At 39.2% G+C, this 27,664-nt stretch overlaps 2 protein-coding genes and 1 long non-coding RNA gene across 3 annotated transcripts in view; 1 reads left to right on the top strand and 2 right to left on the bottom strand.

Annotated features, from left to right (window-relative positions):
• The window catches only part of LOC309506195 (uncharacterized protein), a 535,239-nt gene that overhangs the window by 255,924 nt on the left and 251,651 nt on the right, over nt 1-27,664 (bottom strand). The window lies entirely within an intron of this gene.
• Nucleotides 1-27,664, top strand: part of LOC309506533 — a 92,363-nt gene that overhangs the window by 41,227 nt on the left and 23,472 nt on the right. The window lies entirely within an intron of this gene.
• On the bottom strand, nt 14,139-27,410 carry LOC309505767 (uncharacterized protein; the record flags this gene model as incomplete). The annotated part of the gene is made up of 4 exons (XM_082179226.1): nt 27,328-27,410; nt 26,787-26,913; nt 15,663-16,795; nt 14,139-14,191 (listed from the first exon to the last, which is right to left on the bottom strand). The coding sequence occupies exons 3-4, from the start codon at nt 16,741-16,743 to the stop codon at nt 14,139-14,141; spliced, it is 1,134 nt and encodes a 377-aa protein (XP_082035352.1). The 5' UTR covers nt 16,744-16,795; nt 26,787-26,913; nt 27,328-27,410.

The following is a 27,664-nucleotide window of genomic DNA, read 5'->3' on the forward strand; positions in this document are numbered from 1 at the left end:
AGAGAATGTGTCAGCTAGTCGTGTGTCCCCAGCATTAGTCTGCTATCAGTGGCTCAAACCTCCGTGACTAACTCTAAAATGACGTTTTGGAATTAGCAACGGAGGCATGGGATTAGATGCGTTAGGGGTGGGCGACAGTGATGCGCGGATTGATCCAAAATGAGCGGGTGCCTGCGGTCACCCGCGGTTACGAGTCATCCAAAAATGTTTTTAATGATATTCGGGTCGCGGTCGGTCGGGTCGTTTGAAATAAAGATGCCAATTAAATCTTTGTAATTTATATAGTACTAGACATAATTTTCTATGAAATACATAGGCCTACACTTTATTGGCTGAATAACTGGCGCGAAGATGACGCACGAGCTCAGTCTGCAGGTAGAGATGGAGGCGGCAAGAGAAAATGTGAAGACTGGGGAGTGGAAGCTCCGCAAATACACAAATAGAAAGAGCAAAGTGTGGGAGACATTTGCCGAAATAATGAAAGATGATGACCAAAGTGCTGGCTTTGTCATGTGTACTTCTTGCGATGCTATTTACACATTTGATAGCCACAAAACTGACACAACCAACCAGGCACGGCGCCAGGATTCCAGTTTTGGATGGGCCAGACCAATTGTGTGTGGGCCTTAAATTAAAAACGTTAAATAAAAAAAAAAAAGTTATCCAATCACTGTTTAACCTAATAAAAAAATATTGACTAATATAGCCTACTGTTATATTATCTGTGCATATACATAATATAGATTTTAATAGCTTCATGCTCTTTAAAAATGTTGTTGCATTGTTAAAAGTTTCGGTGCATAGGGCAGACCTATCCGCGATCGCTCTCCATGGTTCTGACCAATGAAGAGCGCTTTAGAATCTCCGTTACGCATCATACGCATTATACCTGGGCTGCATTTTCCGATAACATTGTCTCTTAGCGCGCTACGAAGACTCTTAAGGTATAACTTAACTAAAGGTACTACCACTAAAGGTATACCATTGCTAGGCGTCTTCAGGGCTATCATCCACTCGCGAGGCAGAGGCACTGAGAGGCAGAGGCGCTGGCGCCCTCCTAGCAACGGCGCTGTTTTTGGTAAAACATGATTTTGACGACTTCAATAAGTTTTGTTTTATAGAAAACTCTTTTTAAAAGATTTTCGTTTTGTATAAATTGTATCTTAATTTTGATCAATGTTTTATCAATCAATTGCCCGTATTTAATAAATAAGAAGCATATAGCAGACAATGTAATAAGGCGCCGGCACAATCACTTGCATTGCATGTGAACTGGAGGGCGCCGAAACTCAGCTTGTGCCTCACAGATTTGAGAAATATAGGCTATATATTACAGAAAGCTTGAAATGTCTACTTTTAAACGAAAATATTCAAACCAAAATAAATAGGCTACTCTCTGATTATGTAATTCATATTGAAATTATAAAATGAATTTCTCTCTGGCGTTCATGGCGAGTCCGCATCGTCAAGTTAATCTTTGCAGCGACACAGAAAACACCAGTTTATTACTAAACAATTAAATGTCTCCTTGCTAATTTAGACACATTCATAATCATTACTTTAACCGGTTATTTGTGGCAAGCTTTATGCGTGCGGTCATAACGCTTATTATCCTGGCTATAGCCTATTTAAGTAATTAAATTAATATAAAGGGGCGATTTGTCCACGAATGGCTTAAATGAACAACTACTAGTCGACTAGAAAAATAAATAAATTAGTCGGAGGCAGCCCTTATTCCACATATTCGAACCAGCAGGCCATTCTGGGTTGAGCGAGCGACCCTGCGTAATGAGCGAGCGGAGCGGAATATTCAGAAATGCGCTCTCCGCTCACGAGCTCTGATCGTAAACAAACCCAAACCTCACTGTCTGCTGAACTTGCGCAGAAACATCAAAATAGTTCCTACGTCAATGGCCCAATGACTCTACGATGAGCATTTACTACTTTAAAAAAATGCGGGTCAGGAAGCGGGTCGGGTACAATATTGTCTTTTTCTTTTTTTGCGGTCCGAGTTGCGGGCGGGTTAGTTGAAAACGTCGGTCGGTTGCGGGTTGTTTATACATTGACCCGCGCATCACTGGTGGGCGATATAGCCTCAAAATTATATCACGATATTTCAAGAATATTTGCGATAATGATATTTATGACGATATTAAAAAAAAATGTAGACAATTTTTTAAATTACATTTATCTCACCTAAATGTTTGCTCACTCATTTTGTTTTTACAATTGGGTAATGTTGTTTTTACACAACACAAGGAAGCTTGATTTCAGTCTTTGAATTAAATTGAAAAAAATAGCTAAAAATCTATACAAAATAATAAAGATACAAATAAAGAGAAAAGTTTTTGGGTAGGTCTAACACTATTCAGAAATACTACAGAAACTGAATAAGGTAATCAAATGTAAAATAACACTAGTCCTGAGTCCTGACTACATTAAATACATAGGCTATTATTTCTGATTCCTGTCACATGCCTGTCCTGTCTTGTGCTGCACATGGGTGTTTTGTTATTTTGGGCCATGTGCTCGTGTCTATTGTCTAGCCCCTCCCATCTTGTTATCTGATTATTGGTTAATTTGTCCCACCTGTCTGTCTCGTTACCCTCCTTTGTTGGTTCCCCTATTTAGCCTCCTTGTGTTTGTAGTCTTGTGCTGGTTCGTTGTCCGAGTTACATGTTCCTGGTGTTTCCTTCCCGCTGGCTATCTGTTTCTTGAGTTTGTACTGCCTGTCTGGATATTGAACCCTGCCTGTTTTTGACCACGACTTTGGATTACCCTTTAATAAATCTCCTCTGCATTTGAATCCTCGTCTCTCGTTCACTGTTCTGTGACAATTCCTTACAATGAAAGCTATCTTTTGTTGTTTTGACGACAACATTAATGACAGACACATAGCCTATGGCTGCTGTCACTTTTAGAGCTAGTGCCTGGATCCATTACTGTTATACTGTCTGTCACACTGTCACGCGCGTTTTATGGTTATTTCAGACATAACCGACTGTTTACGAATATACTGACCATGACCGGAATTTTTACACAATTTTGCGTGTTTTGTCCCCCGTTAAAGCGATATAATCCGCGAAAAATAACTTTTGTTACTCGCGAGCTGTTTGTGAGACGGCTTTACTGTATGTATGCACGCAGATTAAACCTCTCAGAGAGCGCGCGAAAGTACTGAATAGTTTAAAATCGCAAATGTTTAAACTGATAAGACTTAAAGAAGTGAAAATGATAAACTTTAGTTACGATGCAAGTGACAAAAGACAATTCCGTCATGTCCTGACTGCTAAACACAAGAGTGTGGTATTGACGCTTGACTTGTGCAACCCATTTTGAGAGCGAGAGAGAGAAGACGAGGCACCGCTGAACACTCACGCGGTTGGTAAAATCAATGTTTGCGGGGGAATTTCCCGCATTATAAGTGGTAGACCTGCGGGAATTATTAAAATACTATTGAAGTAGCTCCTTTTTAGGTACTAAATCATCATTGGAGGCTGACTTGCTGCTCTCACGCTCAGACAGGTGTTGTTATTGTGCGTGCTAGGGAACGTAATGCGCCATACATCATTGCGTCGCTATATCAGTGATATCGCGATATGACACTTTTTTATCATGTAAAAATTTATACCGGTATTATCGTGGACGGTATGATATGGCACACCCCTAAGATGCGTAAGAAATTAGTCCTACATACAAGAGCATTTTAATGACAAAAACTTTACAAACGTCTTGAAATACATAATCTGAAAAATGTTTTGAGGTGTGGTAACTGTAGTATAAGCGGAATAATTGACTTCAGGCCGTTGAATTATTAGAAAAATAATGCACACCCGAGGTGTAATATATACTGTATATATTAGGGCTGGGAATCGATCATTTTTTTTTTACTAATTAATTGCACAATTTGCAGTAATTAATTGCAATTAATTGCATTTCCTCCAAGCTTGTAATCATCAATATTTAAACTTAGAATCACCTAATTAAATGAAACAACACAGGAAAAAAAAGGAACAGAAAAAAGCCCTATATTAAAATACTATTAAACATCAATATATCAATGTATTATTATTATTCAATAATCAATCAACATAATCAATTTAACAGATTTTTTTTTTTTTTTATAATTATCAAAATAAAATATAGGCCTAGTCCTACAAAGCTATTATTACAAGAGCATGTGATCAGAGCAGGTCATTTTACCATTGTTACCCAGCATGACTATACCAGCTCAGCAAACAGAAGTCTACTACTGAGAAATTTCACGTTATTTGAGCGGACTTTGCTTTTCCAGTGCGTGATCGGTACATGATTGGAGTGTTTGGGCCGTTAACGACAGAGCAGAACATTGAGCAGAGAGCACAGCGCGCCGACACACACACACGGAACGGAGAGTGCGGCGGCGCACACACGGAGCGGAAAAGACCCGCCCATGAAAGCTGCGCGAGAATGAAACCTGATCGCCGAACATTGAGAGGCAGGACAGCACCTTTTCAATTGCAGCCGCAACAGGAAATCATTAAAACGAGGCCAAAAAAAGTGCTGCGTTAATTAGCGTTTTTTTTCTTTTTTTTCGCGTTAAACATCTCAAATTAATCGCAAAGATTAACGAGTTAATTCCCACAGCCCTAATATATATATATATATATATATATGATTTCTTTAAAAAAAAAAATTCTCTCGACACCTCTTTAACTCTGCACGAAGTTCTGGAAAACTGTCAGTGAAGTCCCGATATGCAAATTTGTTTAAATTCATACTGACGTAATCCCCATGACCAAAATTTTACTTTTTTTTTTTTAAATTGAATCTTGAAAAAAATATATAGACCTACTTACCGACCCCCTTTTTTTTTTTGGCTGCTATGGCAAACCAAAATATTTTTAAGGAAATGTTGAAATAAAATGTATTTGTATAAGCAACGTATTAAACTGCAAATTAACATTTATATTTCTTATAATAAAAATGAAAGAGCTATGTTACAGACATATGAAAGACAACATTTTGTTGATTAGTTTTGGATAGATTATACATTTTTACTGTAAAATATCTGCCAATTCAAATAAGCCAATATTTGTTTGCCAATATTTGCTCATGTTAAATATAGTATGTTTTGTCAAAAATAAAGTAATCAAATAATCAATCAAATCCTTAACTTTGAAATATGTATGATAAAATGTATACTTTAGTTTTTACAAAGAAAGATTACACTTGAATTGTTGTTGTAATTGTAACCTTTTTAATAAAAAAATATATTTACAAGGTAGATGTAAACAAACTATTAAAAGGTAATAAGCCTTTTCTTTAAATAATTTTTATTGTGTTTTATTAGTGACAAATTTGGGGAGAGGATAAATATTCCAAAACTGAAAATACAGTATGAGAATTAACTGCACAATTACTAGACATGTTTTCCTTGGATATTATAGGCCAAATTGCAAGCACAATATGTGGAAAAATAAAAAATAATTGAGATGCTTCCAACTGTTGCTCTTGCATTCTTGTGGCTCAGTGACTCACCTGAATGAAAGGGTCATTAAGTATGCAGGCCCCATTGTCTCCTAAGGTGTGAACCACTAAATATGCATGATCGTTGACGCCCACTCCGCATATTGCCTTTCCAAACAGAAAGTGCTTTGCAAAATTCAAATCAATGTATTGTGTTATGTGAATGATAAGGGCAGGATGATTTTCACATCATTTTGAAGAAAAAACACTAGGCAATGACATCTATTAGACAAAAGTCTTATTGGCACATATTTAGTATGTGTTTTATGGCCTTATTTCAGAAACTTTAGTTTTTAGTTTTTTCAATAACCACGCATAAACATTATTCTCTCAAAAATGCAGACATGTACATTCTTGTTGCTCACATATTATGGTAGCCCTGTTTGTGCTAAATAGTGTGTAATTTTTTTTTGCCATTAATATGTTTATAAGCAACTGAAAAAAGCACAAATGTCAGGGCATGTCAGAACATCTCAAGGACCCCAAAAACACCTTAGACCCCAGAGGGTTAAACTGCTGTATATTAATAATAATTTAATAAAAATCAAATACTATGAGCATAACATTTACATAAATTAAATACCTGAGATCAGACTGTGTGTCTCCACTCTTAAACCATATTGGCGGATTCATAGACTGGTTACTCTTCATAGACACATAGCTGGACTCTGGGTTTGAGCTCTTCTGCTGGACTGAACTGGAACAGAGAACAGATTCACTTTAATCCTTAAGATTATTCTGTTCATTCTTTATGATAGGAACCATATTAACAAACATTCATCTTGCATCAAAAAGTACTTTAAGGAAACTTTATGGTCTTTTTATTTAACATGTCATATTAGGTTTAAAGGTCCCATATTGTACATCTTTCTGAAGTTTTATTTCAGGTATTGATGTCCTTAAGAATATATATTTGCTGTATAAGAAGCAAAAAACATCTCAATATATATGTTACAGCTCCTTTCTTATATGGTAGTTTCATAGTCTCTAGATCTCTGTTATCATGAAAAAAGCCAGGAAATTTCAGTTTTGTCAATATGGGACCTTTAAAACAAAAACAGGCAAAACAAATATATTTTTTTCCTGTAAACCGTTTCTGTGATCAGTGAGATCTTTTTCTGTGATGTAACAATATTTAACAGTGTTTGTTGAAAGTACCTGCATCCTGGAGAAAAATCTCCATGAGGCCATCCTTAAAAATATTCTTGTTTGCCGTAACCCGACCGACCCTGTCAATTTAGGACCGACCCAATTACATTTTTTTCCCCTTTTAGTCCGACCGACTTGCCGGTTGTAAACTTGCGTTAAGACAGACCGATTTTTTTTTACTCTTCATACAACTAATACAAATGCAATAAAATAATATGAATTATATTTTAGTAAGTATTGTGAATATAAATTGCCCATAGGCCTACATACAAACGTAGGCTACGCTCTTTCTTTGAAACCAAAATCGCGACACTCAGATCCACGAACCTGAGTCAGGTGTGAGAAGGCAGAATCGCCACACACCCCTTCCAACTCCCAGAGTTATCCTTCCCATCCAGATCCAGTGCTACCACATCTTTAAATTACTATTGGGCAATTCCAGCGTTATGGACGTGACATTTGCAGTCAAAACTTGAAATATAAATTATCAGAAAATGCGTTTAATACTAATATATTGAAATGTCTGTTTATACATCCATACTCCCTTAATAAATGAGTTCAGACGTTAGGAAAATATCAGTATACACATGCGTTTTATATTTAATATGAGGGAAATACACTTGCGTTACAGTCTGGACGTGACACAAAAAATCTTTAACTTTTAGGTGGTAAAATATGTTTTAGTAATTCTATGAATTACACTGCGCAAACCAAAAGTAATATACCCACCGGGGTTGGCTCTCCACAGAACATAATATATTCATTTTATTTTATTTTTCGTGTTTATATTTATGAGGAAGAAACAATGTTACGGATGTGAACGCTCTGAAAGCGGCACTAAAAGACTGCTTTAAAGCCTTTCTTTAAAGTGAATTTCGTTTTGTATTAATTGTATCTTAATTTTAATCAATGTTTCATCAACCAATTTCCTGGATTAAAAGCTTCAGTAGGGAGTTTTTAAAAAACGTTGACTTAGCCTGAAAATTTGAACAAGCACAACTTACAGGTCACTCCCCCTCGCTCTCTGCTGCGCTACAGCCCTCCCTCCACAGCTCCTCCCCCACAACGCAGCCTGCCGTGAACACGCAGGCTAGTAAACATGCAGGGCCACGGATGACGGCGGATAAACAGTTATCGCACATTCACTGGTAGGGACGAAACATCAACAATATGCTTTACATTGACTATGGCCTGCCCATACTTTGACTACAAACTTGGTCCTCAAATCATTACGTATTTTGCAATACATGTAATGTAAATTCATAACGTTGCACTCTTTCTATAGCCTAAGTTATAAATAGCTAGTAAGATAATATAATAGTAACTAACATTACAGTATATAAGTAATTATTCTAGCGATGTGTAATGCTAAATAAGGTTTGCTAGTACATTATTTCAGCAACATGACAAGCCAGTGAGCCATTAACAGGTTTCAATTGTTGCTTTGCACAGTGCGTGACATTTTATCTGTATGTTACGCGGCTAGAGGTTTGATACCGAGTCAATGGGCTCCGACGCGCTTGTTTATCGTCATCTGTCTTTTTCCGTTTACCTGTCTTTGTTGTATGAGCAGGTACCACTCGAGAAATTGGCAGTTTTGGTTGTTTGTCCGCCATTAGCACAGCTGTGGCACACCGGCAATCTTGATTTTGAACGACGGTACGCGCTGTGCGAGAGAGGGGTGTGATCAGCGCGTACACAAGCTTGATTGACACTGCTAAGACACTCCTCCTGGCTCTGATTGGTTGTTTCTGACCGGGAGCGGTGTATTTCTGCAAATGGCAATAGGACCACTGGGAGGAGCCAGAGGAGCTTGCTTTTTTCACAGATTATCTGTCTCATATTCTACTGTCAGGACATAATGACAGTTTTAACAAATATGTAAAAAATTAATTTTTACAAAAGTTACCTACTGCAGCTTTAATAAATAAGAGGTAAATATAGCAGGTAGAGATGCATCGATTACAATTTTCTGGGCCGATTCCAACTTCCGATTTTTTATTAAGTTTGACCTGCCGATACCGATTTTAGCCGATTCCGATTTAATTTTTTCTAACCACTTTACAGCATACACGAATATTTATTTTATATCTTTTCTGTAATAGAACATTTTACAATTTGCATAGCACATATTTTTTTGAACAGATAAACGCTATAAAATAGAACTATATAAATTATTCTAGGTGTGGGTAATTCACACACATCTAAAGTACAGTGCTATGGAAGAACCATTTCCTTTTCACATTCAATATCCAATATTTTTTGTATATATGTATTTAGCAAACTAAACATCTGTATGAAAACAGGGAATGGCAATAAAATTATATATAAATAAAAAAATAAAAAAATAAATATAGCCTTGCAGTATAAAGATATTTCTCAAAGCACACACACACAGGCCTATTGCAATCACTTGTAAACTGAATAATACAACAAGTTTAAATGGGTACATTTTCTATAAATATTAGTTGTTTTACGGTGTGTACTTTACTCTTAACACCTTTTACCTATTTATTTATTATTCTCAGGTAAGGTAAAGAAAGTCAAATCTGACCTAAACCGTAAGCGTTCAAAAGGTACTTACAATTTGGTCAGAAGACTCCTCTGTGGTATGTTCTCATTAATAGTCTTCCAGCATCATAAATCTAAGTCTCAGTAGGCAGATTTTGTAATCAATAAAATTTCTTTTAATTGGTTACTTTTCTTTTTATAATAAACAAAAATATAAAAGGCGAATACAACTTAATCGTTTAAGTATAAAATACAATAGTCATGTTTTGAAACAAAGGTGTAGTAAGCTCTGGGCTTCTTCTCTTCTGCTTGGGGTTTCTTGTCCTCAGCTCTGGGCTTCTAGGCGTCGGGGGCACTGGCGTATCAGTATCCCAAGAGGCAGTCCGTTCATCAGTCTTTTATACTCCTTGTTTACAACTGGCATTTGGTTGACACTCCTCCAAAGTTTCCCAGATCCTTCTCCAGTCAGGTGCAAGCGGTCCACCTCTTCATGTCCTTGAACTACAGTAAACTCAGCTAAGATGGCTGAGTTCATTTAAAGTTCTAGGAGTCTAGCGCACACACATAATCGCAATTTTCTGCTCCTCTTAACATGGGTTGGCACAGTCACATATACATACATAACCAATTACTGTACATCTATGCCAAAACAATATAAGCCATCTTTTACAAACAAAATAAATAACAACATTGAATGCAATGCATTACACTGGCTAAATATGTGTAACAAAAAGGCATCTATAATAAATAAGGAGGCAGGTAATTGCATTTTCTTGATATTATACAACATAGTCTTCGTTTTCTTTTCTGACATAGCCTACTCCAGTTCTTGTTAAAACACGCAAATTCTGTGCATTTTGGGCACTTTTTTTTGTGAAACCCTGTTTAGGCTATTTTGTCCATCAAAAGTGTGCTTTCCCCCTAATTGAGCGTGAGCAGTGCAGCAAATAGACTCGGCGCCGTAACACGCGCTTCACTGCTCGCGACGCTCCTGCTTGACGCTCACGCGCTGCTCCTGCTCCCGTTGTAAATGCACTCATTGATTAATATGCACGCCGGAAAAAAATATGCGCTTGCGGTCTGAGCGGACGTAATTCACGAGGTTTCCTACATGTGTGTTCCGTGTGCACGTGTGATGCTGATGTTGCGCGATGTTATTCATGCGACGCCCGAGTGCATTTGACCGGCATAAAATCGGCTTTTGTCAGACTGACCGGCCGGTGCCGGTCACGGCCAATCACGTGAAAATCGGCCAATTCCGGTCACCAGCCGATTAATCGATGCATCTCTAATAGCAGGCAATATAATCAGGACACGGAGGCGCCGGCACGTGATCTGGAGCTCGTCTCTTTAATGAACGGAAACTCGCCGTATAAGCTACTTGCCCCACAGACCTGTCAAATATATCTATAAAAAGCTTGGAATGTGTACTTTTAAACAAAACAATTCAAAACGAAAGAAAACAGACTGCTCTCTGCTTATGTAATCCGTATGAAATGTGCATTTCTCTCTGCCACGTTCACTACTGCGAAGATCGCGAGTCAGCATCGTCAACTTCATCTTTGCAGCCGACACTGACACAGAAAACACTTGTTTATTAATAAACAATTGAAATGTCTCCTTGATATATTTGACATATTAATAATCATTACTTTTCCCAGTTCTTTGTGACAGCTTTTAGGTCCGTTATTGGCTGTGCCACCCTTACATGTTACATGAACACGTCACCATCGCTCAATAGTTTATATTATTCTTTGGTGTTCAGTTTATACAGGTTTATACAGTTTATACAGGTTTTCTAAATGTTATTATATATATATATATACTATGTTAGGGCTGTCAGTTAAACGCGTTATTAACGGCGTTAACGCAAACCCATTTTAACGGCGTAAATTTTTAGCTAGACCGGAAACAAAACAACAGGCACGCCGCACACACTTGTTTGGGCTTGCGAGCCGGCCAAAGAGTGGACAAGAAGCCGCGTCTAGGACAACTTGTATCGCACATCGGACGCGCACTTTTCAGTTTATGGCCAGCAATAAAAACGCCGAATGGCGCCGCCGGTGTGTGTACACTAAGAGAGAATAATGTGTTTGAATTTTAAATACGAGGCGCTGCGCTTCTCGTCCAGTGTGCGACCCCTTTAACGTTACGTTTTGAGTGGATGAATGATGAGCGCGAGATGCCGAAATGGATGCCAATAAGATTCTGAATGGAAAGTTTACTTTTAAAAAGTTGCCAAATGGTTCAATTGACAAGACCAAAGTGATCTGTATGTTTTGTCATTGTGAACTGAGCTATCATCGCAGCACGTCCAGTCTGAAATAGGCTACCACTTGATGGCCGAGCACACACACAGCTGATGCGAAATCTCTGCACCCTTGTCAATATCAAGACCTTGTCAGTATTTCTTTCACCCTTTTATTGATGGACAGTGTTACATTGTGTGAGAGATTATTTGCTCCAAGTGAAAATGTTAGTGTGAAATTGAACACTATACAGTATATGCCAATGTTGTTTTCAATAAAAAAAACATTTGCAAGCCGATCCACTTTTCCATGTTGATAAGAGCATTAAAATGAGAAAAAATAATGGGACAAAAAGAAATCAAGAGACATTTAGAATAGATAAAAATGTGCGATTAATTGCGAGTTAACTATGACATTAATGCGATTAAATATTTTAATCGTTTGACAGCACTAATATATATATATAATTTGTATTTTATTTTTTTATTCTCTCGACACCTCTTTAACTTGGCATGAAGTCCCGATATGCAAATTTGTTTAAATTCATACCTATGTAATCCCCATGACCAAAATTTTACTTTTTTTTACATTGAATCTTTAAAAAAAATATATAGACCTACTTACCGACCCCCTTTTTTTTCTGACTGTTATGGCAAACCAAAATATAAGTATAACTTTTACATAAATTAAATACCTGAGATCAGACTGTGTGTCTCCACTCTTAAACCATATTGGCGGATTCATAGACTGGTTACTCTTCATACACACACAGCTGGACTCTGGGTTTGAGCTCTTCTGCTGGACTGAACTGGAACAGAGAACAGATTCAGTTTAATACTTTAGATTATTCTGTTCATTCTTTATGATAGGAACCATATTAACAAACATTCATCTTGCATCAAAAAGTACTTTAAGGAAACTTTATGATCTTTTTATTTAACATTTCATATTAGGTTTAAAGGTCCCATATTGTACATATTTCTGAAGTTTTATTTCAGGTTTTGATGTCCTTAAGAATATTTGCTGTATAAGAAGCAAAAAACATCTCAATATATATTTTACAGCTCCTTTCTTATATGGTAGTTTCATAGTCCCTAGACCTCTGTTATCATGAAAAAAAGCCAGGAAATTTCAGTTTTGTCAATATGGGACCTTTAAAACAAAAACAGGCAAAACAAATAAAAATAGTTTTCCTGTAAACCGTTTCTGTGATCAGTGAGATATTTTTCTGTGATGTAACAATATTTAACAGTGTTTGTTAAAAGTACCTGCATCCTGGAGAAAAATCTCCATCTCTGGATCCTTGTGAATTACCCATGATGAAGATACAGGAGAATCTGATGAGTTTGATCTCCTCCACTGACTCTGAATGAAGAAGCATTCACACAATAAATTAAATGATTAAATGAAACAACCTTCATAATTTAGCTGAACCCTGACAGCAAGCCAACATTGAATAAATATTGATTTTCCATCTGAATCATCATTATGGTTGATATTGAAATTTCAATCAAAATAAATGTTGAATCACCATTACCATATCGATGAAACCTGACGTTATTAAAGTTGATGGCAACAACATTGGAACAACATTGATCTATAGTTATATTTATGATTGATTAAGCACTGATATTTGGTTTACCGGGCGATTGCCAATGTGTTGAATAGTCATTGATTTAGAGTTGACCGGGAAACGACCTGTTGTTGAAAAGTCATCGACATATAGTTGACCGAGAAATATGATTGAAAATCCATCGATTTTTGGTTGACCGGGATATCAACGGGTGGTAGACCAACGTACTGCACCGGACACAGCTCATTTCTGGACCCTTGGGACTCATACGATCAGGTAAGCTTGCTTAATGCTCGACATGAATGAATTGTACCAAATCAAATACTGTTACTCGTTAACATGATGGTTAGTGTAGTAACCGACGCAGTGCTGCAGTCATTGGAATAGATTTTGTTGAACCAATGTCAAAATCTGCCAAAGGTAATGTAACTTCGTGCTGATGGCTATGGTTCGCTTCCAACAGGTTACAAAGTTAGCAAAACCTCTGAGTCCAGTCTATTTTTGTGATAGCTAGCTCGAAATACATGTATGTACCAATTGCTAAGTTGGCAGACACATTAGGGGAGGATGTACAGTATGTCGAATAACACCGCAAACCTGATTTACCTTTACTTTATTCAATGCAGAACTGTCTCGAGTTGTAACTGGAAATGCCGATTAGACCATGTCATTGTAATACAAATCCAAAATATTAATAATCCTTCGAGCAGGGCTGCGACATATATGCGTGTGATAGCCTACAGTTTTGTAAATAACTCCAGTGTTTGTTTTCAGACATGATAACAGTCGTGTTATACTTGTGCTTAGGAGTATGCGTCATGCGATATCACAATTTTTTATTGTGGATTAAAATGTCTCCACGATCTGCTTTTGAAGAAATATGGTAGTATCGTGTTACTGCGCACATTCTATCAGCTACAGTTCTGGTGCCTCAGTCCCAATAGTGTACAACTTCGACGTACATTCACATCACACGTTAACGCAGCGGTAGAGTTACACTCACAGGACTTTGCACTTATTCGCAATCACAAAAGTTTATTATTTGCTCGTGCTTTAAAGCTTTGCCATTTAGACATTTCATTGGTGTTCTGTTCTGACATTATGCACTTTTTCTGAGCGCGTAGCCTACGCCTGAAGCGCGTGCACTGTCAGACAGCGCCTGATTGCTGGACTTTATCTTTCGCAACTGATTGTGCTAATACTGCCAAATACACACAAGGTTTACATAAACACAGTTGGTTATGTCTAAAGGGCTTGGAACAACATGAGAGTGAGTAAATCATGATGCATTTTTTGGAGGGTGAACTATCCGTTTAAAGGATTAGTTTTCTTTCAGATCAATTTCCTGATAATTTACTCACCCCCATGTCATCCAAGATGTCCATGTCTTTCTTTCTTCAGTCGAAAAGAAAGTTTTTGAGGAAAACATTTCAGGATTTTTCTCCATATAATGGACTTCAATGGCAACCAGCTATACAAATGTTCAAAGAAGGTTCAAATGTCAGTCTCAATGCAGCTTCAAATGCTAGACCGAGAAATAAAGGTCTTATCCAGCGAAACAATCTGTCATTGTTTCACAAAAAAACGATTATGTACTTTTTAACCACAAGTGCCTGTCGTGTACCATCTCTGAGATGCGCCACTCATTGCGTTATCACGTTGGAAAGGTCACGCGTCACGTCATCTATCTAAGTTATTTGTCTGTGTACTCCGGTTCAAAAAGGTAGGGAAGGGCGAAAAATTCCATCTAATTTTCTCCTCCAACTTCAAAATCGTCCAACATCTTTGTTTCTTTTTTGTGACCTTTCCAACATGATGACATAATGCGTGGCACATCTCAGAGATGGTACACAATGGGTATTTGTGGTTAAAAAGTGCATTGAGACTGACATTTGAAACTTTGAACATTTGAAAATTTGGTTGCCATTGAAGTCAATTTATATGGAGAAAAATCCTGGAATGTTTTCCTCAAAAACCTTAATTTCTTTTCGACTGAAGAAAGAAAGACATGGACATCTTGGATGACACGGGGGTGAGTAAATTATCAGGAAATTGATTTGAAAGTAAACTAATCCTTTAAACGAATAGTTCACCCTCCAAAAAATCCATCATGATTTACTCACTCTCATGTTGTTCCAAGCCTGTATTAATTTCTTTCTTGTGCTGAACTCAAAAGAAGACATTTTGAAGAATGTGGGTAACCAAACAGTTGCTGGTCCCCAATGACTTCCATAGTAAAAAAAAAAAAAAAAAGAAGTCAATGGAGACCAGCACCTGGTTGGTTACTGTTATGATAAGGCAGGAATGAAGCGGAGAGAGAATCCATATGCAAGCATACTTTAATAGAACACACAGAACTCAGGAAAGGAAACAGCTACAACGACCGTCAAACAACAACTGAAGCACAGAGATTTATATACACAGGCAAACAAGCTAAACAAGATAACAAGGGGGCGTGGTAAATGAGAAACACCTGGGGAGACTAATCAACATAACGAGGAACTGCTAAAAATGGGACAAGACAGAGGAACACAGACATGAATCATTACATAACCCCCCCCTTAAGAGTGGCTTCCAGACACTCCCCAGGAAACAATAGTTCAGGAGGGTGGTGGAGCGGAGGCGGACCCGGGGGCGGGATGGAGGGCCAGGCCCGTGGAGCGGAAGAGGACCTGGAGATTGCGGCAAGACGGGAGGCCAGGGTGGAGCAGGCATTGCAGGCGACCCGGGCGGATCAGGCTGTGCAGGCGACCAGGGCGGATCAGGCAGTGCAGGCGACCAGGGCGGATCAGGCAGTGCAGGCGACCAGGGCGGAGACGACCCTTCAGGCGGCCAGGGAGGAGACGACCCTTCAGGCGGCCAGGGAGGTGACCATGGCACAGGAACAGACATTGGTTCAGGAACAGGAACAGACACCGGCTCAGCGGCGGCCATCTTGTCCGAAGACACTGGCTCGGCGGAGACCATCTTGTCCTGAGACACTGGCTCGTTGGAGACCATCTTGTCCTGAGACACTGGCTCGGTGGTGGCCATCTTGTCCGAAGACACAGGCGTGGAAAGAGGAAGAGGAACAGATTCAGGCTCAGGATCAGTATCAGGCTCAGGCTCAGGAACAGATTCAGTCTCGGCGGGACGAGACTCTGGACGGGCGGACGTGACGTGAAGCTCTGGCTCGGCAGGACTGACGTGAAGCTCTGGCTCGGCAGGACTGACGTGAAGCTCTGGCTCGGCAGGACTGACGTGAAGCTCTGGCTCGGCAGGACTGACGTGAAGCTCTGGCTCGGCAGGACTGACGTGAAGCTCTGGCTCGGCAGGACTGACGTGAAGCTCTGGCTCGGCAGGACTGACGTGAAGCTCTGGCTCTGGCTCGGCAGGACTGACGTGAAGCTCTGAGCTTGACGGGACTAGCGGCAGCGAGGGCTTTGAACTGGGTAGGACCAGCGGCGAAGAGGACTCTGAACTGGTTAGGACCAGCGATGAAGAGGGCTTTGAACTGGACAAGACAAGCGGCGAAGAGAGCTCTGAGCTGGGCAGGACCAGCGGCGAAGAGGGCTCTGAGCTGGGCAGGACCAGCGGCGAAGAGGGCTCTGAGCTGGGCAGGACCAGCGGCGAAGAGGGCTCTGAGCTGGGCAGGACCAGCGGCGAAGAGGGCTCTGAGCTGGGCAGGACCAGCGGTGAAGGCTTTGTGCTGGGCAGGACCAGCGGTGAAGGCTTTGTGCTGGGCAGGACCAGCGGTGAAGGCTTTGCAGGCATGACGCGAAGAGACTCAGGAATCTATAATTTGTTCCCTGGCCAATCGGTTTGGCTGAGGGGAAGTTTCATAACTTTATAAGTGTTTAACTTTACCGTTGTATGGTTAGACTAGAGCGCTGATGTTTGACTGAATTGTTTGCTTTATTTGTATAGCTTCTTGTACCTTTTACTTATACTTTTATAATGGCTAATATTGATAAAACTGAAATTTAACAAAAAGAGACTGGGTTGAGTTTTGTCATTTTAAATTTTAATACAACGAAGATGATCGGTTTTCAATGGATTTCAATGTTGTTTCAATATTAAAAGTACAGGGTGAAAAATGATGTAGAATCAACATCAGAGTTCGATGTTGATTCAATGACTTAATGTCGACAACGTAATGTTGATTTAACATAGTTTCAATGACTGTTTGCTATCTGGGAACATATAGCCTACGCCAGGGTGTCCGTTGTCCGGTAATTACCGGACATTGTCCGGGAAAAAAATGAAATGTCCGACAAAATTAAATCTCTCCGGTCAAATTGTCCGATTAAAATTGCCTAATAATCCCGCCCCCCTAACACAATCTGAATTTGAGAATAAGCCTAAAATGTATAAAGCAAAAATACACCGACCTTTGGCTATGTTATAAAGGAACAGGCTCTACCGTTTGAAAGTTATTAAACAACATTGCATGCTGCATTTCAAATAAAGCGCACGCCTAAAACGGCTGTAATATAGACCTAAACAACGAACGAATGAGTGAGACGTTTCAAATATGGCCAGGCCCAGGCAGACTAGCCGCCCGTAAAAGCTTTTTTCAGAGGCCAGACGCGACGGACGATGGTGAATCAGGAACGCCTGAAGCCTCAGATGTCCAGACAGCTCCACCACCACCGGAGAAAAAGCAGAATCGGATCAAAGCAGCGAAGTCGCCTTGCGGAGAACAAGGTTACGCGGCTTATGCGCATTGCAAGTTGTGGAGAGACACTAGGGTCCATTAGGCTACCCTTCAAATTGCGCAAATTGAAATTGCGAATTAAAAATACGCACAATGGAAACACGTCAATTTCGCAAAAACTCCCGTTTATCGCAAAAAAGTTTTTATGCTCGCATGAGGAGGTTTTTCAGGCAATTCGAAAAAGGAATATTTCGCAAAACTGCAATGGAAACAGTTTTTGCGCATTTACAGTCACCTGACTTAGAAGACGCGGTGTGTTTGAGGTCCATGTATAGCTACGCAAATAATAATAATTTTATATAATTTTATTATATTATAACATTTAATAGGCTATATTTAGAAGACGCTTTTATGCAAAAAAGGAACAAAGCTGAGTGTGGAGTGCGCACTGCATGGCACGGAGGCGCTGGCGCTAACACTTGCAATAACAGTGGAAACAACTTAAAATACTCTATCATTTCTGGTTATACAGAAAATAACTAGATGTACCGCATCGCGGTACAAAATATGACCGCCGCTCAGGCCTGCACTGGCTTTCCACAAAAATAAATGACGTGGAGTAATTTGGCTGTATTGCGTGTTTATGTATATACCTAAAAAAAGTAATAGTATGTGCATGTCTGTCTGTGTGTGTGTGTGTGTGTGTGTGTGTGTGTATGTGTGTGTGTTTGTGTATGTGTGTGTCTGTGTGTGTCTGTGCGTGTATGTATGTGTGCGTACATGTGTGCGCGTGTGTGTTTGTGTGTGTGTGTCTGTGCATGTGGATTTGTATGTGTGTGTATGGGTGTGTGTCTGTGCGTGTGGATGTCAGTGTGTGTGCATGCTTGCGTTTGTTTGTATTCCTGCATGTGTGTGTGTGACAGTATCATCCTAAACCAGCAACCCTTCGCTCAACAGCACCATCTACAGGCCGATGAGTGTACAGTCACTAAATGTGCACATAAATGAATTTATTTTATACCCCCCCATGGATGAAATTCTACAAAACTTAGCAGAGGATACCCCCAGAGGATGTCAAGTTAATCATACACATGAAATATGGTGCAGTTCTGAACATCTCCACTGAAGATAGGGGCGATTAAAGCAGAATAATATTGCATTTTCATTTTTTATGGGAGGGGCGCAAATCACAAATGAGTGATTATGGGCTAGGTTGATGTGGGCCCTTAAGAGCAACATACCATCAAAATTTCTTCATCCTCGGTGCCACGGTTCAGGTAGTTATTTAGGAAAAACTGCATTTTTTTGGGTTTGGGGGGGCCCAGCGCGGGGGGGGAGTGGCCCCCGGGGACCAAACGAAATTTTTCCGTAGAAGTGTAGTGGGGCTACATGCCCACCAAATTTCATGTTCCCCGGTGCTTCGGTGTCCCTGGTATCGTTGACGAAAAATTTACGGGGGCCCCAGCGCGGGGGGGGGGGGGGGGGGGAGTGGCCCCCGGGGACCAAATGAAATTTTTCCGTAAAAGTCTAGTAGACCAACATACCACAAAAATGTCTTCATCCTCGGTGCCACGGTTCAGGTAGTTATTTAGGAAAAACTGCATTTTTTTGGGTTTGGGGGGGCCCAGCGCGGGGGGGGAGTGGCCCCCGGGGACCAAACGAAATTTTTCCTTAGAAGTCTAGTGGGGCTACATGCCCACCAAATTTCATGTTCCCCGGTGTTTCGGTGTCCCTGGTATCGTTGACGAAAAATTTAAGGGGGCCCCAGCGCGGGGGGGGAAGTGGCCCCCGGGGACCAAACGAAATTTTTCCGTAAAAGTCTAGTAGACCAACATACCATAAAAATGTCTTCATCCTCGGTGCCACGGTTCAGGTAGTTATTTAGGAAAAACTGCATTTTTTTGGGTTTGGGGGGGCCCAGCGCGGGGGGGGAGTGGCCCCCGGGGACCAAACGAAATTTTTCCTTAGAAGTCTAGTGGGGCTACATGCCCACCAAATTTCATGTTCCCCGGTGTTTCGGTGTCCCTGGTATCGTTGACGAAAAATTTAAGGGGGCCCCAGCGCGGGGGGGGAAGTGGCCCCCGGGGACCAAACGAAATTTTTCCGTAAAAGTCTAGTAGACCAACATACCATAAAAATTTCTTCATCCTCGGTGCCACGGTTCAGGTAGTTATTTAGGAAAAACTGCATTTTTTGGGGTTTGGGGGGGCCCAGCGCGGGGGGGGGAGTGGCCCCCGGGGACCAAACGAAATTTTTCCTTAGAAGTCTAGTGGGGCTACATGCCCACCAAATTTCATGTTCCCCGGTGCTTCGGTGTCCCTGGTATCGTTGACGAAAAATTCAGTAAGGTGACAAAAAAAATGATCTCCGTAAACTGGAGCGCGAGAACTGAAACAAAATATAGCCTGTGTAGGCTAAAGCTTGAAATGTCCACTTTAAAACGAACAAATTCGAATCGAAAGCTAATACCTTCTGATTATGTAATCCGTTTGAAAGCTGCATTTCTCTCTAAAAGCGCATCTGCTTAACAGCGGAGATGGAGATGTGATTTTAGCCGACACTTAGAAAACAACAGTTTATTAATAATATTAATGGCTCTTCTCATTCAGCACTGCGGGAAAAACATCAATTCCAGTTTCTAATTTGGCCTTAGAAAACCAGTAAAATCGACATGTTTTCCATATTAATTTGTGAATATTTTAAATGTTTAATAAAGGGGCAAAAAGTCATAAACAAAAATCTGAAAATTCGTCGGTATTTACTTTTTTGCGCAGCAGTTTGTGTAGCCAGTTCAAATAAAAATTTTGGTGTTCAACTTTGCGTTTTAAAAAGACAACAACCGTTCATTTTTCGTTTTTCAATTACAGGTTAAAAAAGGAAAAACGAATGGACACAAAAGTAGCCTACATGGATCGTTTGGACAGAATACGAGACAGAGTTCTTTATTAAATTCATAAAAGAAACAATAATTAGCCTATAGGAATACTGGATTCTAAATCTCAAATAAATGCCACAATCAAAACCTCGGAGCAGAAATGAGGGCGAAACACCCAGAAACTCCTTATGTGTCGTTCGCAGTATAAGGGTCTTTCCCTGCCATTAATGATTGGATAACACGCCACGTCTCCTTCCATTAATAATAATAATAATGTCTAATGCGGTGGCTGTGATATTATATAAACGTCCGTTGCCGTGATTTTTTTAAATGACTTATCGTGAGAGAAAAAAGGACGTTTTAGTCGCATAACATCGGTTAATGGAAACGCCGTCATTTCGCAATAGTTTTTTTATCGATATTTAGATAATAGCGCAAAACATTTGCGCAAATCTGTAATGGAAACACGGCTACAGGGAAGTTTTGATTTTAAGTCGGCAGCTGCACAATTCAGCACTGCAAAACAGCGTAAAACGTAGGCTAGCCTAAAATGACGCGAGACAATGTTATAGGCCAAGTCATTTGTTTGTTCCAGTTCATTTGACAAGGAGTCATTTCACGGTGGCCAATTTAAATGTTACCAGCTAGCCTAAATGAGACATACTGAGAGAGTATAATTAAGTTCGCTTGAGTAAAAACAATAGGCTACTATTCAGATATTTTATGTGGGGAAGGGGGATTGGTTTGTTAAACTATGAATGTGAAACCATAGTAAAAACAATTGCCGTTGATTGACGCCAATCGGACGTTCATGTTTTTTTCCGTCTATTTGAAAGTTAGGCTAATAAACATGTTGCATTCTATACGGCCTGATTATGTCATTTTTTAAGTTACATAGCCTGCCTCCAGTTTTCCTCAACTTGACTAATTAAGAGGCGATATTTGACCGGCAAATCATCAAAATGTCCGGAAAACTAAACCTCTGCCGGTCAATTTGACCGGCACCATTTTTTTCTAGCGGAAACTCTGGCCTACGCACAACCGGCGTAGCGTCATAGAACGTCTCTGAAAAGGTTCATGCCCACTTTTAGGGGAAAACAAACCGGCGAGCGCCATACACAGTATCGGATTGAGGACGTGTACTAACCCTTACAAACATGTAATTTGTATTTAAACATGTTTTTTTCACACAGTAGGCTACCCCTATTATGTATTTGTATTTAATTAAATTTTTCCACACAGTATTTTGTATTTTTATTTTATTTTAAATACATTTCCATGTATTTATGCCCATCTCTGCCTGCCATCATCATCAATATCTTGCTGTTATGGAAATATCATGAATTACGGATGATGCTATCGAAAGCTAAATCAGGCTAGTTGTATAGCTGGACAGAAAAGTGCACTCAGTAGCTACTCTAAATATAAAGACATAATATTATACATTTAAAGATGTTTACTTCTAAAAAACCGAAGTAAAATCATTCACTTGCTACCTGGTGACTCGATGATGTATGAGTAAATGTCCGGGTAAGACACTTCTGGCCACTGGGTGGGGTCAATTTAAAAACTGTAGGGACATGTTTTTAAATTGACCCAAATTAAGTTTATAAATGTATCGTTCACGCTCTATGGAAGGCAGGGTGGATATATAATTACTCGACATATTTCATCTAAGTGATTTCTGAAGTTATACACGTCTGCCGGCTGTGTACGGACGTTGTTTTGTGCCGCTATTTTGTATTGAAGTCTATGGGAAGTCTGGTTTGTTTTCCCCTAAAAAGGGGCGGTTACGAAATTGACAGTTAAGTTCCCCGATGTGCCGGTTGTATGTATCTCATAGACATAATAAATACATAGACGCCCTATTGGCCGCTTGATCGTACGTCAACGGCGCCGCCATACTGCGGAGGGCAACTTTCCCATACCTCTCATAACGAGAATTGAGAAAAATGCCTATTTCGTGTGCTGCTTGGGGCTTTACAAATCGCCACACAATTGAAAACAGGTCTCAGGGAATTACCTTTCACAAGCAAAACTGAAAATTTGTTTCTGGTTGTATTTCATTTACTATTTTTATTTTCAGAGGACAAAGGCCGCGAAATTTAAAAATACTACTGTTTATTGTGTCACGAAATGTAGTTTTAAGAGTTTTTCAGTCGACAATGTAGTTGTTTAAAGCTCAAATCTGTGGTTTATTTATAAAGATAGCGCCTATTTAAAAATGTTATCTGACGGTTTCGGAGTTGTGAGATCCAGCGATCACCGGGCGCTCAGCGCTCACGTACCCCGCCGAGAACAGCCTTACCTCGGCTAGTGCTTCTGACGTTCGCCGCTGGATCTGATGTCTTTAGTCTAGTGGTTAAACATGAGAATTATTCGTCTTGTGTATCTAAATATAAAATATATTTACATTATTTATTATTGTTATTATAATAATATACCACTTGCGATTATCAATCTAATATAGTTATGCTGTTAAATTATTGTACTATTCATAGTAACTATTTAACTTATTATTTTTATTGTCTATATTCTGTAATTGATATTTCAAATTATATTGCTATTATTATAGTATTATACATAAACTATATGCTATTATCAATATATTATTATATTATAGTATGATATTATATAATTATACTTTTCATTACTATTTTATTTGCTGTATACTGTTTGTTTATTTTATTGACTAAACTATTTACTATTAGCCTACTTCTCACTTTATCTTATATTTACTATTTGCATTGCACTGTAGTTGTACCATATCATATGTATTACCATAAAGGCAGGGTTCCAGACTGCGACCAAAATCGCATATGCGACCATTTTTTGAGAATGTGCGAGTTAAAATTTGATGTGGTCGCATTTGTGCGAGTGCACGGTCATGTACTACTCAGTTAAATTCACGCATGAATTCTCCTGCATTGAACTTGTTTTAGCGCCCGCCAAAGTGAATTTTTGTCCCGCCAAAGTCTTATTTGATCGGTGAGTAATGTAGATGAACTGCTGCGCTTGTGGCACATGTTTAACTGAAAGAACGAGCAGAGAGAGAGAGAGACCCGGTCGCGCACGCTCACTCTCTCTTCGGAGCCAAGCGAAAATGTAAACAAGACTTCACCATCTCCAACTATAAGCACTGTCTTGCTCTCTCTCCCTCGCACATATTAATCAAAATAAATCGACACGGTGGTAAAAAGTCGGAAGACCAAAGTTTCATGTGGAGCATTCAGAGATTTTTTTTTTCTGAATTACCGCTGGGTGTGAATTGTGCTAAATAAGTTGCCTTATCTTCTCTGAAAAGCGTTCCGGACATTCAGCTGACATAAAACAACACTTTAATTAAACGAAAAAACTATCCAGTGATGAAATGTTTTCTGACACAAATCTTGGATGTCCATGTCCCTAACTGCTGGGATAATCACACAACGCGCATGAGTCATGACACGTCCAATTCGCGAACTAATGACTCCTTTGAATCGATTCATTTTAATGAATGGTTAAAACAACTGATCTTTCCAACAGTGAACTCAGGAGACGTCTGAATCGGTGTTTAACTAATCAGTAACACTTAATCAGGTTCTATTTATTACATAAATTACATAAAAAGTACAGTTTGCTTACTCAAGCTTAAGCTTTAAAATAAATAAAACCACTTGTTTTTTTGAAAAGCATATGACTAAATTTTTCCACACAGTGCTATCAAGAATCGTTAAAGAATCGGATCGATAATCAGAATTGTCAGTGGCATTATTATTGATAAAATCTTATCAATTCCTATCCCTATGTGAAGACAGTAAAATTATAATCAAACATTAAAGAACATGCTAGGGCTGTACTGTCCCAGTCGATTAGTCGATTAATTGGTCGATACGTTCTGGTTCGACCAAAATTCTGATTGGTCGATTTTTTGCCGCGTTTATTTCATCAGTTTTGCCGCGCTGAGGCGCGCTCATTTCATCAGGTGGAAAGCACTAACTGCTAATGGGGGTGTTTTCAGAGTTCCCATTGTTTCACTGTAACAGTCTGTCTCCAGAACACCCCCCTTGTTTTCACCTTTTTTGGATTAGCCCAACCCAAGAGAGAGCGATAACTATAGAAGGTTTGATGCTGAATATTATTTATTTAATTGTGAGAGCGTTTAATAGTCAGTCCTCTTCTAACATGTCAACAACAACAAAAATCGACAGTGTGGCAGCATTTTGTTAAAATTGATAACAGGAAAAAGGTCGAATGCAAAGTTTGCAAGCAACAGTTTTCCACAGCTCGACGACAAACATGACATATATCATCTAAAAGTGGTAAGCTCACTTGTCTGCGTTAGCTTGCCCTGTCTGTTTTGAGTAGGCTATATGAACATATCAGAATTAGCATATTTCAATGTTTTAGTGTTATAACCTACTTTTTTATTTTTTATTTGGAGCCTAATGCGCAATTGCGCTGTGCTGTTGGTTGTGTTAGTTTTGAGCCTAGGATGCTTTATTTTTCAGTTATGCACTTTATTTCATTTCTGCTCTTGATCTGGTTTGTTTAATAAATATTCTTTTTTTATTAAAGTGGACGTGCCTTTTGTGTTTATTAAGAGTAAAAGCTTTAAGTTAATAGTCTATTCGTGTCTCAGCTGCGAAGCTGAGCTCATGTTCAGCCCAAGCGGCAACATTCTAATCTGAAAAATGAAGCCTACCCGGAAGTGCGAAAAACTGCAATACATCGAAAATCCGCTAGGGGGAGGTCCCAAAAGGGAGCAAATGTCCATACACCCCCATGTTAAAATGTCCGTTTTCACAGCATAAATTCATGTTTTTACAGGTTGGTCCCATGGACTTTTGTTGTATTTTTCGATAGGTTCCGAGTGCCTGACAACTGTGAGGGGGGTGTATTTTTTTCTAACTCGTTAGTTTAGATCGTATTTAGATATAAAATGTATGACAAATAAGGGCGCGATTGACAGCTTGATTGACAGCTGACAACGAGCATAGGCTGCGCCGAGTGGAATTCCTGAAATTTGACGTCTCGGCCATATTCTGACACAACACATCATACCTGTAAGTTAACCTTTCTGAACATTTCTATTGAAATATGGCGCCGCCCATACCCCCCATAAACGGCCTCAAAACCGTTCTTCAGAAGTCTATGGGTGACGTCACAGACGCTTTGTCCATATTTTTTACAGTCTATGGTTCAGCCTCGCTCGGTGCGAGGACATGCACGGTGAAATGATAGTGTCTGACAGTTATAACTTATTATTATAACAAATGACAAAAATAATTGTCTAAATTATGTTGCATATTCCTCAACAGTTCTTGTGATATCATCACTAGTTGACAACATAGTACTATTTTCGGAAATCATAAGCTATGATATTGCGCAGGTGCACGTGATGCAACGCTGTCAGAGCCGACAGACTCGAGTGTCAGACTCATTTCAGTGCAAAATAATTAGGTCAAAAATGATTTAATATACTGCAAATAGCCTACTAGTTTTTTATGTTTATTTATAATTCATTTAGGCGGACAACAAGGCTACCAAGTACTGCGTACAGTGCGCATCTAATTAATGTAAGTTTTTTTTTTTTTTTTTTTTTTTTTACCGTCATTTTTAGTCGCTTTTTGTCGATTTTTAGTCGAAAATTTCAGGACTTCAGTCGACCAAGATTTTCTTTGGTTGAGTACAGCCATAGAACATACATGTTTTTTTAATAGTTTTTTTGAGAGTTAAAAGATTAAAACATTTTGCTAACATGAGGTCTTGTGTCACTGTCAGTTTTTTTACATCAGTGCAAAACTAGGGTATGCAGATTAAGACCACTATTCATTAGCATGTATTGATTAATCCCATGGCATGTAGCAAAAAAAAAAGGTGCGACCAAATCATATGCTGGTGCGACCAACTGAGAAAGTTGGTAGCACCAGTGCAACCAGTGGAAAAGTTAGTCTGGAGCCCTGTAAAGGATCCATCAGTTATCTTTGTTATTGCTAAAATCGGGTCAATGACAGAATATGCTTTTTCCACAATAAGAAAACTTTATTTAATTTAATGTGAAAATTAAATTATATGTCAGTATGGGGGTGTTCACAATTCTTATCCAAGAATAAAAAGCCAAATACATGACAAGCCTGAGCTTTGGCCATTCCTTATTAAAAAAATATTTTATAAGTCTAACTATCGAGATCTTAAGTAACTAGAGATGGAACTTTTTTGTACACCACATACAAACCACTGAAATCGGTTGATAAATGTAAAAAATAAATAAATTGTTTTTTATCCAGAAAAACCGCAGCTCACCTGTTTACTTGCATTTGATTACAGCGCAGTCTTGCCCTCCGCAAAATGGCGGACGCGTTGACGTATCGCAGCAACGTTCCAAAGCGGCCAATAGGGCGTCTATGTATTTATTATGTCTATGATGTATCTGGAGTGTGGGAGAAAAGGAATCATGTGACTGCGTTTAATCAAGCTCATTGGCCCTTTTCACACACAAACAACAAGTCGACCGTTGGATTTACAATTGTATGAAAAATAACGGACACCGAGAAACGCTGATTGAACACGAAAAAGAAAACAAACCCCGACACACATCGACACACACTGAACCGATAGATAAAAATAAAAAAAGATAAAAAAATGTGTCTGCAAGGTGTGATTTGGCCTATGCATGTTAACACGTGCTGTTAAACTTCTAAAGAATCACAACATCACCAAACACAAAAGAAACCTCGAAGTTAAAGAAACCCTTAATTAAAGATTCTATATCAAACAAACAATCACGTAAAATGGCCTTTCAGAGATTCATATTAATATGAGGAAGTCACACATGAACACTCACCTTGATTAAACTTTTACAAGATACGTACAGGATCTCAAATCCTCCAGCTTTAACATCATAAAGATACACGTAAATTTTTAAACGTTTCTATTAAACACTTTGATGCTCTGTTTTTCCGTGTCGTATTCGTATTTTTCGTGCACAAAACAGCGACAGGAGAACTTACTTTCACTTTCTATGTGTGACGAGAGAGAGAGAGAGAGAGAGAGAGAGAGACGTAAACAGAGACGCGCGTTTACGAGAGCACCACGGCGCATGCGTGTGAGAGCAGACGTTGTTGCGTGATCGCTCGTTGGAGATTAATATTTTGTAAATAAAGTGGTAATTTTTTGGTCTT

The sequence above is a fragment of the Leuciscus leuciscus genome (assembly GCF_965113295.1).
Source record: "Leuciscus leuciscus genome assembly, chromosome: 9".
NCBI lineage: Eukaryota > Metazoa > Chordata > Actinopteri > Cypriniformes > Leuciscidae > Leuciscus > Leuciscus leuciscus.